The 12,225-nt window shown below is 39.5% G+C and overlaps 2 protein-coding genes across 6 annotated transcripts; both read left to right on the top strand.

Moving 5' to 3' along the window:
* Window positions 1-1,719: 1,719 nt before the first annotated feature.
* On the top strand, window positions 1,720-7,697 carry LOC105936433 (kelch-like protein 10). The gene is made up of 5 exons (XM_012877296.3): window positions 1,720-2,104; window positions 2,340-2,826; window positions 4,361-4,978; window positions 5,256-5,405; window positions 7,171-7,697. The coding sequence occupies exons 1-5, from the start codon at window positions 1,986-1,988 to the stop codon at window positions 7,525-7,527; spliced, it is 1,731 nt and encodes a 576-aa protein (XP_012732750.2). The 5' UTR covers window positions 1,720-1,985; the 3' UTR covers window positions 7,528-7,697.
* Window positions 7,698-9,494: 1,797 nt separating this feature from the next.
* Window positions 9,495-11,982, top strand: LOC105936384 (DELTA-sagatoxin-Srs1a). 5 transcript variants are annotated; one of them, XM_012877179.3, is made up of 3 exons: window positions 9,495-9,576; window positions 10,917-11,022; window positions 11,490-11,982. In XM_012877179.3, the coding sequence occupies exons 2-3, from the start codon at window positions 10,955-10,957 to the stop codon at window positions 11,914-11,916; spliced, it is 495 nt and encodes a 164-aa protein (XP_012732633.2). In that variant the 5' UTR covers window positions 9,495-9,576; window positions 10,917-10,954; the 3' UTR covers window positions 11,917-11,982. The 5 variants fall into 5 exon arrangements, with proteins under 5 accessions (XP_012732633.2, XP_021179559.2, XP_021179558.2 ...); XM_021323884.2 differs by having other exon boundaries at window positions 9,524-9,576; window positions 10,923-11,022; XM_021323883.2 differs by lacking the exon at window positions 9,495-9,576 and adding an exon at window positions 9,586-9,828.
* The last annotated feature ends 243 nt before the right edge of the window (window positions 11,983-12,225 follow it).

Here is a 12,225-nt window from a genome sequence, read left to right as displayed (position 1 = left end):
GGCCAACCAACACCAGATGGTCGCACGCTATCTGGCAGAACGTAAACGTAACGTGAGCATTTCCTGCATTTTGATTGGACGATCCGAGCTCGGGGCCAGAGGATCTGCGCCGCACGGCTGCCTACAGAGAGCTGGTACTAATCTCTAATAGAAATGTCAACTTGTCTGAAACTAATCAGACTTTATAGTTCCTTTTTGGAAGAGATCCATTGGTTGCGCTTGTTGGATGTTTTCTTTTTCACTGAGTAATGGATTATTTCTCTGCTAGTGGAATAAGGAAATGAAACCAAAAAGGTTATTTGTAATAAATCAGTTCTGGAATCTTGTATAAAGGCAGATTATAAATACAATTATCAGATGTGTTTTTAGATTTTTCAAGTTTAGTTTAGATTTAAGTAGTTTGCTTATCTGGGCTTTGACTTATTAGGTAAAATAATAATTAGCTGGAATAAAAATTATTTACCATATCTTCTTATTCAACCTTGGACCATATGAAGTACCCGTAAAAGCAGAAGGAACTTAAGGTATGAATTCTACTGCTTTAAAAAAAGATACCGACAAGTTAAAATCCTCTTAAAATGGAAAATGTAAGGTACATCTCAATTCATCTTTTATAAACCATGTCTTGTTTTTAATTTAATGTAATGTGACAGGAACATTCACTGACTTTTACTGATCAAATTACTTGGGAGCCACACACACACACACACACACACACGCACACATCCTTGTTTTATATACTTTGTGAGGACCTTGCATTGACTTCCATTCATTTTCAACGCCTAACGCCTCATCCCCACCCTAACCTAAACACCTTAGACCTAAGTCTAAATGTGTTGATTGAAAAAAAAAATAAGTTGAAAATATTTCATACATAATAAAATAATGTTGTATTTTGCCCTAAAAGTTAGAATAAAGTGAATTATTGGTAATACTTGGATACCATTAGCTTGGAGTCCATCCTCGCCTTTCTCATTTTGTACCTAAAAATGTTTAAATTACTTTTAAAATTATGTGTCAGTTTATTTCTCCTGGTAGCTACGTATATTGATAAATTATAGGGAGACATTATTATCTGAATGGTTAAATCGCTCTTTAATTTAGTTTAATTGTGTGTAATTTTCTAAAGCGATTGTAATCTTCTTTCATTCCACTTAACTCTGATAACATATTAACACTAAACCAAAGTAGCCACGAGTGTCCTCTTGGCAGAGGAATGGCATTCACTGGAGTCAGATTAACCATGTGTCCTTATAGTAGACAATGGATAGATGATAGAGAATTACTTCAAATCATTGGCTGTTAAACATCCCCCGGTTGGGTCCATACTGACACACGAGGGCATGAAGTATCCTGTGGCAGATTGCTCAGTTTCACATGAAAAGATTAGAGCTGCCAAAGACCCAGGGAACGAACGACCATCAACTCTAATCATTACACACTTGTTTCAACATCTGCAATCGAGTGTGATCAACAGCAATAGTGTGGGTCAATAACTACAATGTTTATGAACCTCTCATGGTGCAACACTTATTAATAAACAAAACTCCACTTAATTTGGTAATCTTAATTAAATATCTTTGCATCCTTACACAGCTTTACTGTGTAAGGATGCAAAGATATTTTGCATCCTGCCAAAGGATTTTTAAGTAAACTTTGTTCAATTTGGTTCTCCCACATTTATTACCTCTACTGGGGAAGGTGGGATATAGAATTTTACAGGAAATTGTTATGATATATAAACTTAAAATATATATTTGTTCAGTTTTTACCTAACCAATCCAATGCAGGCAGCAGAATGTCTCCTTGGAATTCGTCATTTGAAATTCTGGAATGGTTTGTGTGACGTCACAGCGACCGACGGAGGGCCCTTTGTGATCTGACGGCCCAGAATTCTCCCTGGCTTTCATTTCTGCAGCAAGCAGGTCAAGAGTGGAGCGAGCAGAAAGGTTTTTGAACCCTGAAGAACAGAGAGAAACGAAAGCATGTCGCTGCCTAACGAACTTCGCCTGAGACAGCAACTTTGCGACACGGTGATCAGAGTGGGTGGCGGAGAGTTTTACGCGCACAAGGTCGTCCTTTGCAAATGCAGCCCATATTTCAGGTAAGCTCTAAGCAGGAGATGCAGCCGATTTGATGCGAGATCGTAAAAGAGGGGAGCATCTTAAATGGAGACCATAAAGCGAGACAAAAAAAGCTTAAGAGTCATGATACGAAACACATTTATGAATTTGTAGTTGTCTTGTGTTTGTGTATTAAGCAACTCCTAACTGATCTGGAAATATGTCTGAATCCATGCTCAGTCTAATGGCTGTTTGTTGTGTCATGCTTTTTCACAGGGCTCTGTTCAGCCACTGGTCAACACCAGACTGTGTGACCTTTGACATCTCCGGTGTGTCAACCAGCCTAATGTGTCTCATTATAGAGTTTGCCTACACAGGCTTTGTTCCTCTGACGAGGCAAAACGCACAGGATTTCTTTATAGCGGCAGACCGCTATAACATACCTGGCCTTTTACAAGTCTGCAGTGATTTCTTAGAGAAGCACCTGAGCCCGCTGAACTGCCTCCACATCTGGATGCTTACAGATGTGTTCTACCACCCCAAACTGAGAGAGAAGGCCCTGCTCTATGCTCTGAGTCATTTCGAAGAGGTTGTAGTCAACTGTGCAGACTTCCTGCTGCTGTCTGCACAGCAGCTGGTTCAAATTATTGAGAGTGACCTGCTCATTGTAAATAAGGAGGAGACGGTGTACGAAGCCGTCCTTAAATGGATCGCCTACGCACCTGAGGAACGAAAAGAGTCCTCCTCATTGCTGTTTTCCAAGGTAAGCATTATGGACAAATTTTGTTTTTGAGCCATCACTAATGTTTTATATATATATATATATATATATATATATATATATATATATATATATATATATATATATATATATATATATATATATATAGAGAGAGAGAGAGAGAGAGAGAGAGAGAGAGAGAGAGAGAGAGAGAGAGAGAGAGAGAGAGAAAACTGCACTGTTCTTTGCCCAGGTCACCATTGCTCCACTGGGATTCCCAAGGGAAGTGATATGGCTATTGTGACATGGTATTACCTTGTGTGGAATGTTGTATATATATATATATATATATATATATATATATATATATATATATATATATATATATATATATATATATATATATATATATATATATATATATATATATGAACGATGTGTGTATTCTGGAGCATGTAACAAAAAATAACTTCCCCCTGGGATCATCAAAGTAAGTCTGATTCTGATACAGTATATATATATATATATATATATATATATATATATATATATATATATATATATATATATATATATATATATATATATATATATATTTTTTTTTTTTTTCATATGAAAAATAATGCCCGAGCATCATTTAAAAAATAAAAGCTATTTATCTGCCATTGATGAGCTGAATTTTTTTTCCATTGCTCTTAAGTATGTGCAATCAGTGGTAAATTTGTGCCCTCAATTTGTATTGAGAAGGCGCCCCCTGGTTTCTGCCAAAAGCAGGGAGATTAGGTTGTGTCTACATGGGATGAGGTGCAAGTGGCTGGATTGCCACCTTTAGTAGGGCGACTATGGTGCAAGGAGGTAGGGAGGTTGTCCTGTAACTGGTTGGTTGCTGGTTCAAACCATTCAGGCATTATGTCTTTGGGCAAGACAGTTCTTTCTGGTGGTGGTCAGAGGGGCTGGTGGCGGGGATTTTATGGTAGACTCACGTCTGTCAGTCTGCCCCATGGCAGTTGTGGCCAGAGGTGGGGAATCCAGTTTTAGAAAGTAAAAATAGGGTCCAGAGATTGGCTCGAACCATTTGGATGTCCAAATACACCTCACAGACAGGAACTAAAATCACCTGGTCAATTAAACAGGATGAAGGAAAACCAGCCAAGGCAAAAACAAATAAAAAACACTATTTGTCGCTCAACCAGCAAAGGGCCTCATACTATCATTGGACAAGCATGCCTGGTGTCCAAACGTTTTCAGAAAGAACTGAGTGAAAGTCTGGTTGCCTCCGAAATAAACCTGTTTGCTGTTGCGATGTCCTGGATAACTGAGAATTTGCACAGGCAAGCTTACCTGGTGTTTTTTGCACGTTTCTTAGCCAGTGTCACAGCGCCACCAACGGGCCCACGCAGCAGACCTACTAAATCTATTTCAGTTGTGCTGCGTCCTCTCATGTGGATGCGCACGTTTATGAAAATTTTACGTAATTGTCTCTGTGTAGACAAGGCCCTAGGTCTGTGACAAAGTACTGGAAAGGTCACGCGTTACGCAATGCAATCCCAACTCATATGTTTATGTCTCTGTGCAGATCAGACTGGCTTGGATGTCTCCAAAGTACCTCATAGAAAACGTGAAAGAAAGCGAATTGGTGAAAACGAGTCCAGAATGCCGAGCCATACTCTTCCAGACCTTGAACCCGATCTTGGACCACACGAGAAAGACCAGCTACAAGTCCTCTGTCTGCCCATCCTTAGCAAAGCCACGGGTGGCGCCAGCCCTCCTGTTGGCCATAGGAGGCTGGAGTGATGGCAGTCCCACCAGTTTGATTGAAGCCTTTGATGCTCGCACTGACGGCTGGGTAGAGGTGGCCTACACCACGGAAACTCTCCGGGCTTACCATGGTGCCGTCTTCCTCAACGGATCGGTTTATTGCGTCGGTGGCTTCGACGGTGTTGAACAGTTCAGCGCTGTGCACAGGCTCGACCTGGCTTCACACGCCTGGCAAGAGGTGTCCCCATTGCACGCCAGCCGCTGCTTCGTCAGCGTGACCGTGATGAACGGGCACATATACGCCTTGGGAGGTTTCAACGGACACGAACGGCTCAAGACCGCTGAGCGCTACGAACCAAGAAGTAACCAGTGGACTATGATATCATCAATGCATGAGCAGAGGAGCGATGCCAGTTGCACAGCCCTTAACGACAGGGTGGGTAGCAGTCATTTATGTTTCTGGGTACTATTGTTGGTTTACAAAAAAAAACAAAACACAAGACATGTATTAGGTAAACTTCATGAGAAAATTTGGCTTTGGATTCAGCTATTCAGACTGTTTGTGTCACATTGTTGAGTATTTGCTTATTTTTAATCAAGGGAAATGACAACTTTGCTTATTGTTAGATGTCAGCTTAGAAAACACCACACATTTCATTAGGTAGATACATTTTTTTTTAGATAATCCTCTTTTTTTTTAACATTTTCTCCAGCTGTACATTTGTGGCGGCTTCAACGGGGTGCAGTGTCTAGCCACGGCTGAGTGTTACAACCCACACACAGACCAGTGGACCCTGATATCCATCATGAGCAGCAGGCGCAGTGGAGTCAGCGTGGCTGCCTACGCTAACCACATCTTTGCAGTGAGTATAGTGGAGCAGAGAAACAACACTGAGCACAGCAGAAATATCCACCTTTGTAAATTAAATCAAATGAACCTGGAAATAAATAAAGGTTTACCAATGAAATAAGTTGAATAATGGACAGGTTTATTCACATACTGTCTGCAAATTAAACAATTTTTTTCATTTATGGGTGTTTAAGTCCCAATTTTGTTTACTTTATTAATAGTTATGAAACTTTACCAATGTTTGGGAACAGACTCACTTTCTCTTTTACCTGGCCCATTTCTCTGGAAACTGGGGAGATGGGTTTGAGTGAAAATTCCAGTATATTAGCAGTTAATCAGACCAGCTGGCCTGGAAATGACCCTCAAAGTTCCTGAAATGCACTTTCTCCCCCTTTCTGATGCTCAGGTTGAACTTCAGCAGGCCGTTTTTATATGCTGCCGTATGATTGGCTGATTGAACAGTTTTATCTATTAAAGGAGCCTGGTCGTGTATTTTGATCATAAAAAGAAAACACAAACATATGTCCATCTTCAAATAAAACAATATACGCCAGGCGTTCGTCCTGATGGTGTTTGCTTAGTCTTTCTTGAGCCTGAAAATAACTTTTCACCAGCTGTGATCAGCAGATATAAAGATTACCGCCGAGCTTTCAGAAAGCAAGACGCCTCAGCTACTCTAAGAGCCAGTAGACCGTCCTGCAATGCCTCGGAGTAAAATGACAGCTTGGTGTGGTCAAAGACCAACCCCATCTACAGGGTTATAGGGTTACTTAACCTCTTTCTTTTTGGACTTCTGCTGAGTGTTGCTGACTCACCTGGCTTCATCGTTTCTCTTTGTTTACTCATTCAGTGCATGCGCAACGGTACACATACACAAAAGCATTTCATTTACTAAAAAACAGAGCAAAAAACAAAATGTAAAACAGAAATAAAATATAATGAGTCAACAAATAATTTAATCAGAAAACCTTTGTATGCAGCCAGAGTGAGCTACTGCGTTAATCGATGCGTTTATTTTTAGTCGATTTGATTACTGCAACGGTGTTTTCACAGGTCTGCCTAAAAAGTGGATCAGACAGCTGCAGCTGATCCAGAACGCTGCTGCCCGCGTCCTCACTAAGACTAAGAAAGTAGAGCACATCACCCCAGTTCTAAAGTCCTTACACTGGCTCCCTGTATCTCAGAGAATAGACTTTAAAATACTTCTGTTAGTCTATAAATCCCTAAATGGCTTAGCACCTAAATACATCACAGACTTGTTATCAATGTATCAACCCTCCAGACCACTAAAGTCTTCTGGCTCAAATCTATTCTGCTTACCTAGAACCAGAACTAAACAAGGAGAAGCAGCGTTTTGTTCCAATGCTCCACTTATCTGGAACAAACTTCCAGAAAACTGTAAAAGTGCTGAAAGCCTGAGTTCCTTTAAATCGAGGTTAAATCCCTATATGTTTAGAGTTGCCTTTGTTAATGCTGAAGTTTGTGTTCCAATGTCTCTTATATCTTAACCTGCTGCTACTAAGATAACCATGATGTACCCAAAAACCCTAAAAACATCACTAGTTGTGGTGTTCCTTAAACACTTATTTCCACAGGCTAAAAATACTTGTATACTGCGACAACTTTTTTCAGACATACGACAACAAAAAACAAACAAACAAGCAAAAAAATAATAAAATTTGCTGTTTATTTTGATAACACTAGGTTTCAATGATTTATCCAGTTGTTTTCTGTCTTCCTGTATTTTAACCATATCCTCATCAAACGTTCTTCTGTAGGTTGGCGGTTTCGATGGAGTGTCACGTTTGAACACGGCCGAGGCCTACAACCCCTCCACCAACACCTGGTGCAACGTGCCCAGCATGCCAACGGCCCGCAGCAACTTCGGCATCGCCGTGATGGACGACCACCTCTTCGTCGTGGGAGGTTTCGGTGGAATCACCACCATCCCTAATGTCGAGTTCTACGACATTAAGACCAACACGTGGTTCGCTGCCAGCGACATGAAGATCTCCCGCAGCGCTCTGAGCTGCTGCGTGGTGAACGCGCTCAACAACACGGCTGATTATGCTGCCCGTCTTAACCCTCAGCGCTGCCGTTCACCTTCTGAGGAGGAAGAGGGGATGGAGCAATAAAATCCATCCACTTCTACTGTGAAATAAATTTCTCTGTGTAAAACCAATGTGCTTTTTTTCTTTGTTGTTGGAGGCTCATAGCTCGTGTCGGGGGTTTATCGGTTTCATGTTATTAGAGTATTTAAAAGAAGAAACAGAATATTCTGTTCATCCATTCTCTATACTTACTTAACCTTTCAGGATGGCGGTAGGTTAATCTCACATGTCACTTGCTCAGTGGCGGTTCTAGACCAAATTTACCAGGGGGGCCAAGGTGGGGCCAGTGTTTTTTCACAGGGGCACAGAACAAAAAAATTAAAAAAACAACAATAAAATTGCAATATTTAACTGTGGAATAATATTAAGTGAGCCACTTGTGGCTCTGGATCTGCAGTTTTCAGACCTCTGATCTAGCAGTTGAAAACTTTGCCCCCAGCTCAATACAGCTAAAGCTAAACGTGAAACATCTTAAGTTTTAAATTCTTTTTAAGTAGAGTAAAACTGTATAGGTAAAAAATTATAATATTGGTCAAAGTGACCAATCAGTTATGGTTTCTTTGCCATTGCAAATAATTATGAGAAGTGTATTTAATATCATGTCTTTAGTACAGGGGCCATAACAGGGGCCAGGACCATTTCTACAGGGGCATGGGCCCCTGTTGGCCCCTGTCTAGAACCGCCCCTGCACTTGCTGCAATTACTGCACATGTGCATTACTGCTGCAGTATTTACACGATTACCACGCAGATGGAGCAATGACTCAGAAATAACAATTAATGCTCTTCTGAAACTTTATCCTCTCACTCAGCTGAGAAAGATTCACACACCTCAGTAGATGCTTGAAACCAAAAGTGAAACTGACGACATGGCCTACTTTTTGAATAGTCCAGCTAATAAATATGGGAGCGCTTAGGGGCACTAATTTAGCAATTTAATTTTTTTAAAAGAAAATGTGAAATAACTAAGAGACACTGATGTCATGATAAAAGGAACATAGCCCATCCTGATGTATTTGAACACGGAATTACAGACCCTTGATCCCTATATCCACTGCAAAAAGGGAACTAAAAGTAAGGAAAAATGTCTTGAAATTAGTATATTTTTCCCTTGATTTGGAGAGCTAAATAAGACTATTTGCCAATGGAATGAGCATTTTTACCCATAAAATAAGATAATTAGATATCCTGCACTTCAAATAAGATAATGGAGATGAATTGTTCCTATTTTAAGTGAAAAAATCTAATTCCATTGGCAAATAGTCTTATTTACCTGCTCTAATCAAGGAAAAATACACTGTTTTCAAGAAAATTTCACTTACTTTTAGTTCCTTTTTTTGCAGTGTCCAAACTGGGAGTGCATTAAAAGCAACATGCTTTGAAGAAATGAAAGGACATGTTTTACAAAATCTACTTCATTTTCTTATGTTCAGACCCATGGTAACAGGTGCTTTTTTTTAAACACAACCATAAAAGTTATAAAGATTACCGCCCCCTGTCGACGGTCCTCCCTGTTCTTAACCCTGGAGAGGCCGTCTTCTTTTATTGATGACTTCTTGAGTAGGAAAATAGTCTTGAGGCAAAAACTATACTTTAACACATTTAATCTAAACAAGCCAGAGAAATGGCACAGCTTCATTACTGGACTCTCATATTGATCACAATGCAGAAAAAGGTAAAATGAGGAAGTGAGGGCCCCAAGCTGTCGGTTACATCAGTTTAAATATGAATCAACAAGGACACGCTCCTGCAGTTTTCAAGCCTAAATGAAGGCTTGCCTGTTTTATCAGCATTAACTAAGAATCTGCCGTGTAACATGTTAGCTTATTAATTATTATTATTATTATTAAGCGTGATCATTCTCAAATTTGCACAATTGTAAAATAAACTGTAATTTACATGGATTTCCAGTTGCATACAGTTTAGTTTAAAATATAAAATAGTTTATCCTGTTTAGTTTATTTTCTCTGTCATCAGGGCTCATTTAGTTGATTACTCCTCACCTGTGTTACCTTAGCTGATCACCCTTCTCTGCACGGTGGTTCATCCCCTCATGGCAGGCTGCATGTTCCCGGTAAAGCTTGTTTTTATCTGACCAGATCATAATGCTGTTTCTGACTTTTCCCAAGTGTTTTTGTGTGACCTGCTGCTGGTCACAATGGTCTCTCTCAGCTTGATTTCAGTCTGTTAACTAAACTTTTTAAGCTTTTGCATTGTAATTTCCCCTCTTTCCTGTAATTCAACCACCACCAATTGAGAACTATATAATTTTAGAGGTTTTGCCAGCAAATGTTTAGGCGGGGAGGTGTTATAGCAGATTATCCTCGTAAGTAAAGATTTGCAACAATTTACAGTGATGCTAAACAAAACCTGTAGTTTTTCCATTTAACATTTTTGAGGGGTAAACTTTGTTTTTTTGGGTTGTTTTACAAACAAAAAGTTGCTCATGCCATTATCTGTCAGCAACTGGTGTGTACTTTTCCGCAGATTTTTAAAGTTTACTGATTCCAATTAACAAAGAGAGGACCAACACTGTGAGATTATTATGGATCAATGACAAACTGTCAACTGATCCACTGAAAAATCAGCCAGTTGTTTAATTTTGTTTATTCAATGGATGCTTTATAAAGCCGCTCTGTGAACAGCACAAACTGCTCTGTTTTCACGTTCCCAACAAGTTTATTCTGTGTAACATAGAAACATCAAAAGGGTTCAAAGAAAGCAAAACTTTTAACTGAAGCATACTGTGATTGAATCAATCTAATCCAATCTCAATTTGTGGGTCACACGGGGGAAAACACAGAAGATACTGAGCGTGTGATAAAAAGGTAGTCAGATTGTGAAAGTCCTGAGTGTCCGAGTCAATAAAACCTCACTAGTCACAAGCTGACAAGCAGTGGGATTTCATTCAGTTTAAAACCCCGATCCCCAAATCTCTCCTTTCAAATTATCTGGCTTTCTTTACAGCAAGCAGATTGAATAAAGGTAAGCAAAGCTACAACTAGAAAATGTTTCATCTTTTAAGGTGTGCAGATGGTTGTATTAACATTTATTTTTAGCTGTTTTATAAGCAGGTGAATCAATTCTTTACAACTCCATGTGCTTTTTTGTCTGTTCAGCTTTACCCCCTGAAAGTTGATGTAGGCTTTAGGTGTGTGTGTGTATATATATATATATATATATATATATATATATATATATATATATATATATATATATCCCCCAAAGGCTTAATTGACTGAGTTTTTTTCCCCCCCACTTGATGATGGTTGAGGATTAGTTTTGACAATCTAATAACTAATATACATTTCTTTTTTCACTGTTGTTTTAAATCCAGCTTGATTAATATAGGCCAAGTATTTAAACTGATTTTATTGTATGTTTTTTTTTTTTTTTACTTTATTTGTTCATAAGTCACAGCCCAAGTCTGCTCTCCCCACCTCTTCTACACGATGCCTCACCGTCACTGCACCGTGGAGATCAGGAACAACACAAACTCTTACACTCTCTCCTACCCAAGGTAATGCATCGCTTTTATAACCCACATTTTGTCTAAATAAACCCATTTAGGCCTAATTTCTACCAGTTCAATAAGGCCTGTCACTGGAGCGTCATGTCTGCTGTGGAAAAAAAGACAAGTTGTGATTTTTTTTTTTTTTTTTTTAAAGACGGCTGTTTTTCCAAGTGTCCTACTATACAGCTAAAACAAATCAAGGAGATATGGTGCTGGATCTTTCATTGCCCTGTTTGAAAATTTTCCCCAGTTTTAAGAAATTAATGAACTTTAAAGTAATTTAATCTGCCATGTTTTACACAGAACATTTTTAGAAAAGGGCTCACTTTCACTGTGCCATCTGTACAAAGATTCATTGTGCTTTTGGGGATATTCTAAATGTGTGTAGGTCAGTGGTTCTCATAGCCCACAATAGCTTTCTTAATAGCAAAAAATAAATCTTGCCTGATTTGCCATGTCTCCATTTTTTTCAGAGTCTACACCGAGAGCGGCTTCTGTGAGGTCCCTCTGCCTCCAGCGGTTGGCCCTTGCTCTGCGGTCAAGGCGCACTTCAACAAGACCAAAGGCGCAGCGACCGGAGCTGTTGGCGTCTTTACTTACGACCTTTTCAATTTCGAGTTGAACGACTACAGCCACATCATGGCCGTCATGTTCTCTGTGCCTTATGACAGAATCCTTTACTCCAACTGGTTTGCTGTAGGAATCTTTAATAAAGGTAAAAACTGTGACCACAGTCTGTTTGACAAGATGTACAATGGAGGCGAAATAGGCTTTGCCAGAGGAAAGGCTGATGAATCTGGCATTTTTTACGAGGGCGACTATGTTATTCTCAGTGCCTCCATGACGGATTCTGGTGAAGCCATCCTCACAGTGGAGGTCAATGACACTGGCTTGTATTAAGTCTTTCTGCTGTGTAAACTGATTCTGATCATCTGTAATCCTAATAAAGAAATAATTGATACAGTTGAAAGTGGTCCTCCAAGTTAAGAACAAATATCTATGTAGCTCAAAAACATGAGAACACCTTGAAAACACATCAGATCTCGGTATTGGAAAAACAAAAATGTCTGGACGTCTATTCTTGGAGTTTGTGTGTTTGGAACAGAAGGATAGCAAATCATTTGATAAAGACAAAAGCAAAACCCACAGAGGACTCAATCCGCAGTCACAGGGAAAGTCAAACTGAAATATTGCTGGTGCGGTTAGCTG

The sequence above is a fragment of the Fundulus heteroclitus genome, chromosome 1, assembly GCF_011125445.2.
Source record: "Fundulus heteroclitus isolate FHET01 chromosome 1, MU-UCD_Fhet_4.1, whole genome shotgun sequence".
Lineage (NCBI taxonomy): Eukaryota > Metazoa > Chordata > Actinopteri > Cyprinodontiformes > Fundulidae > Fundulus > Fundulus heteroclitus.
This window is presented reverse-complemented; position numbering and strand designations above follow the sequence as displayed.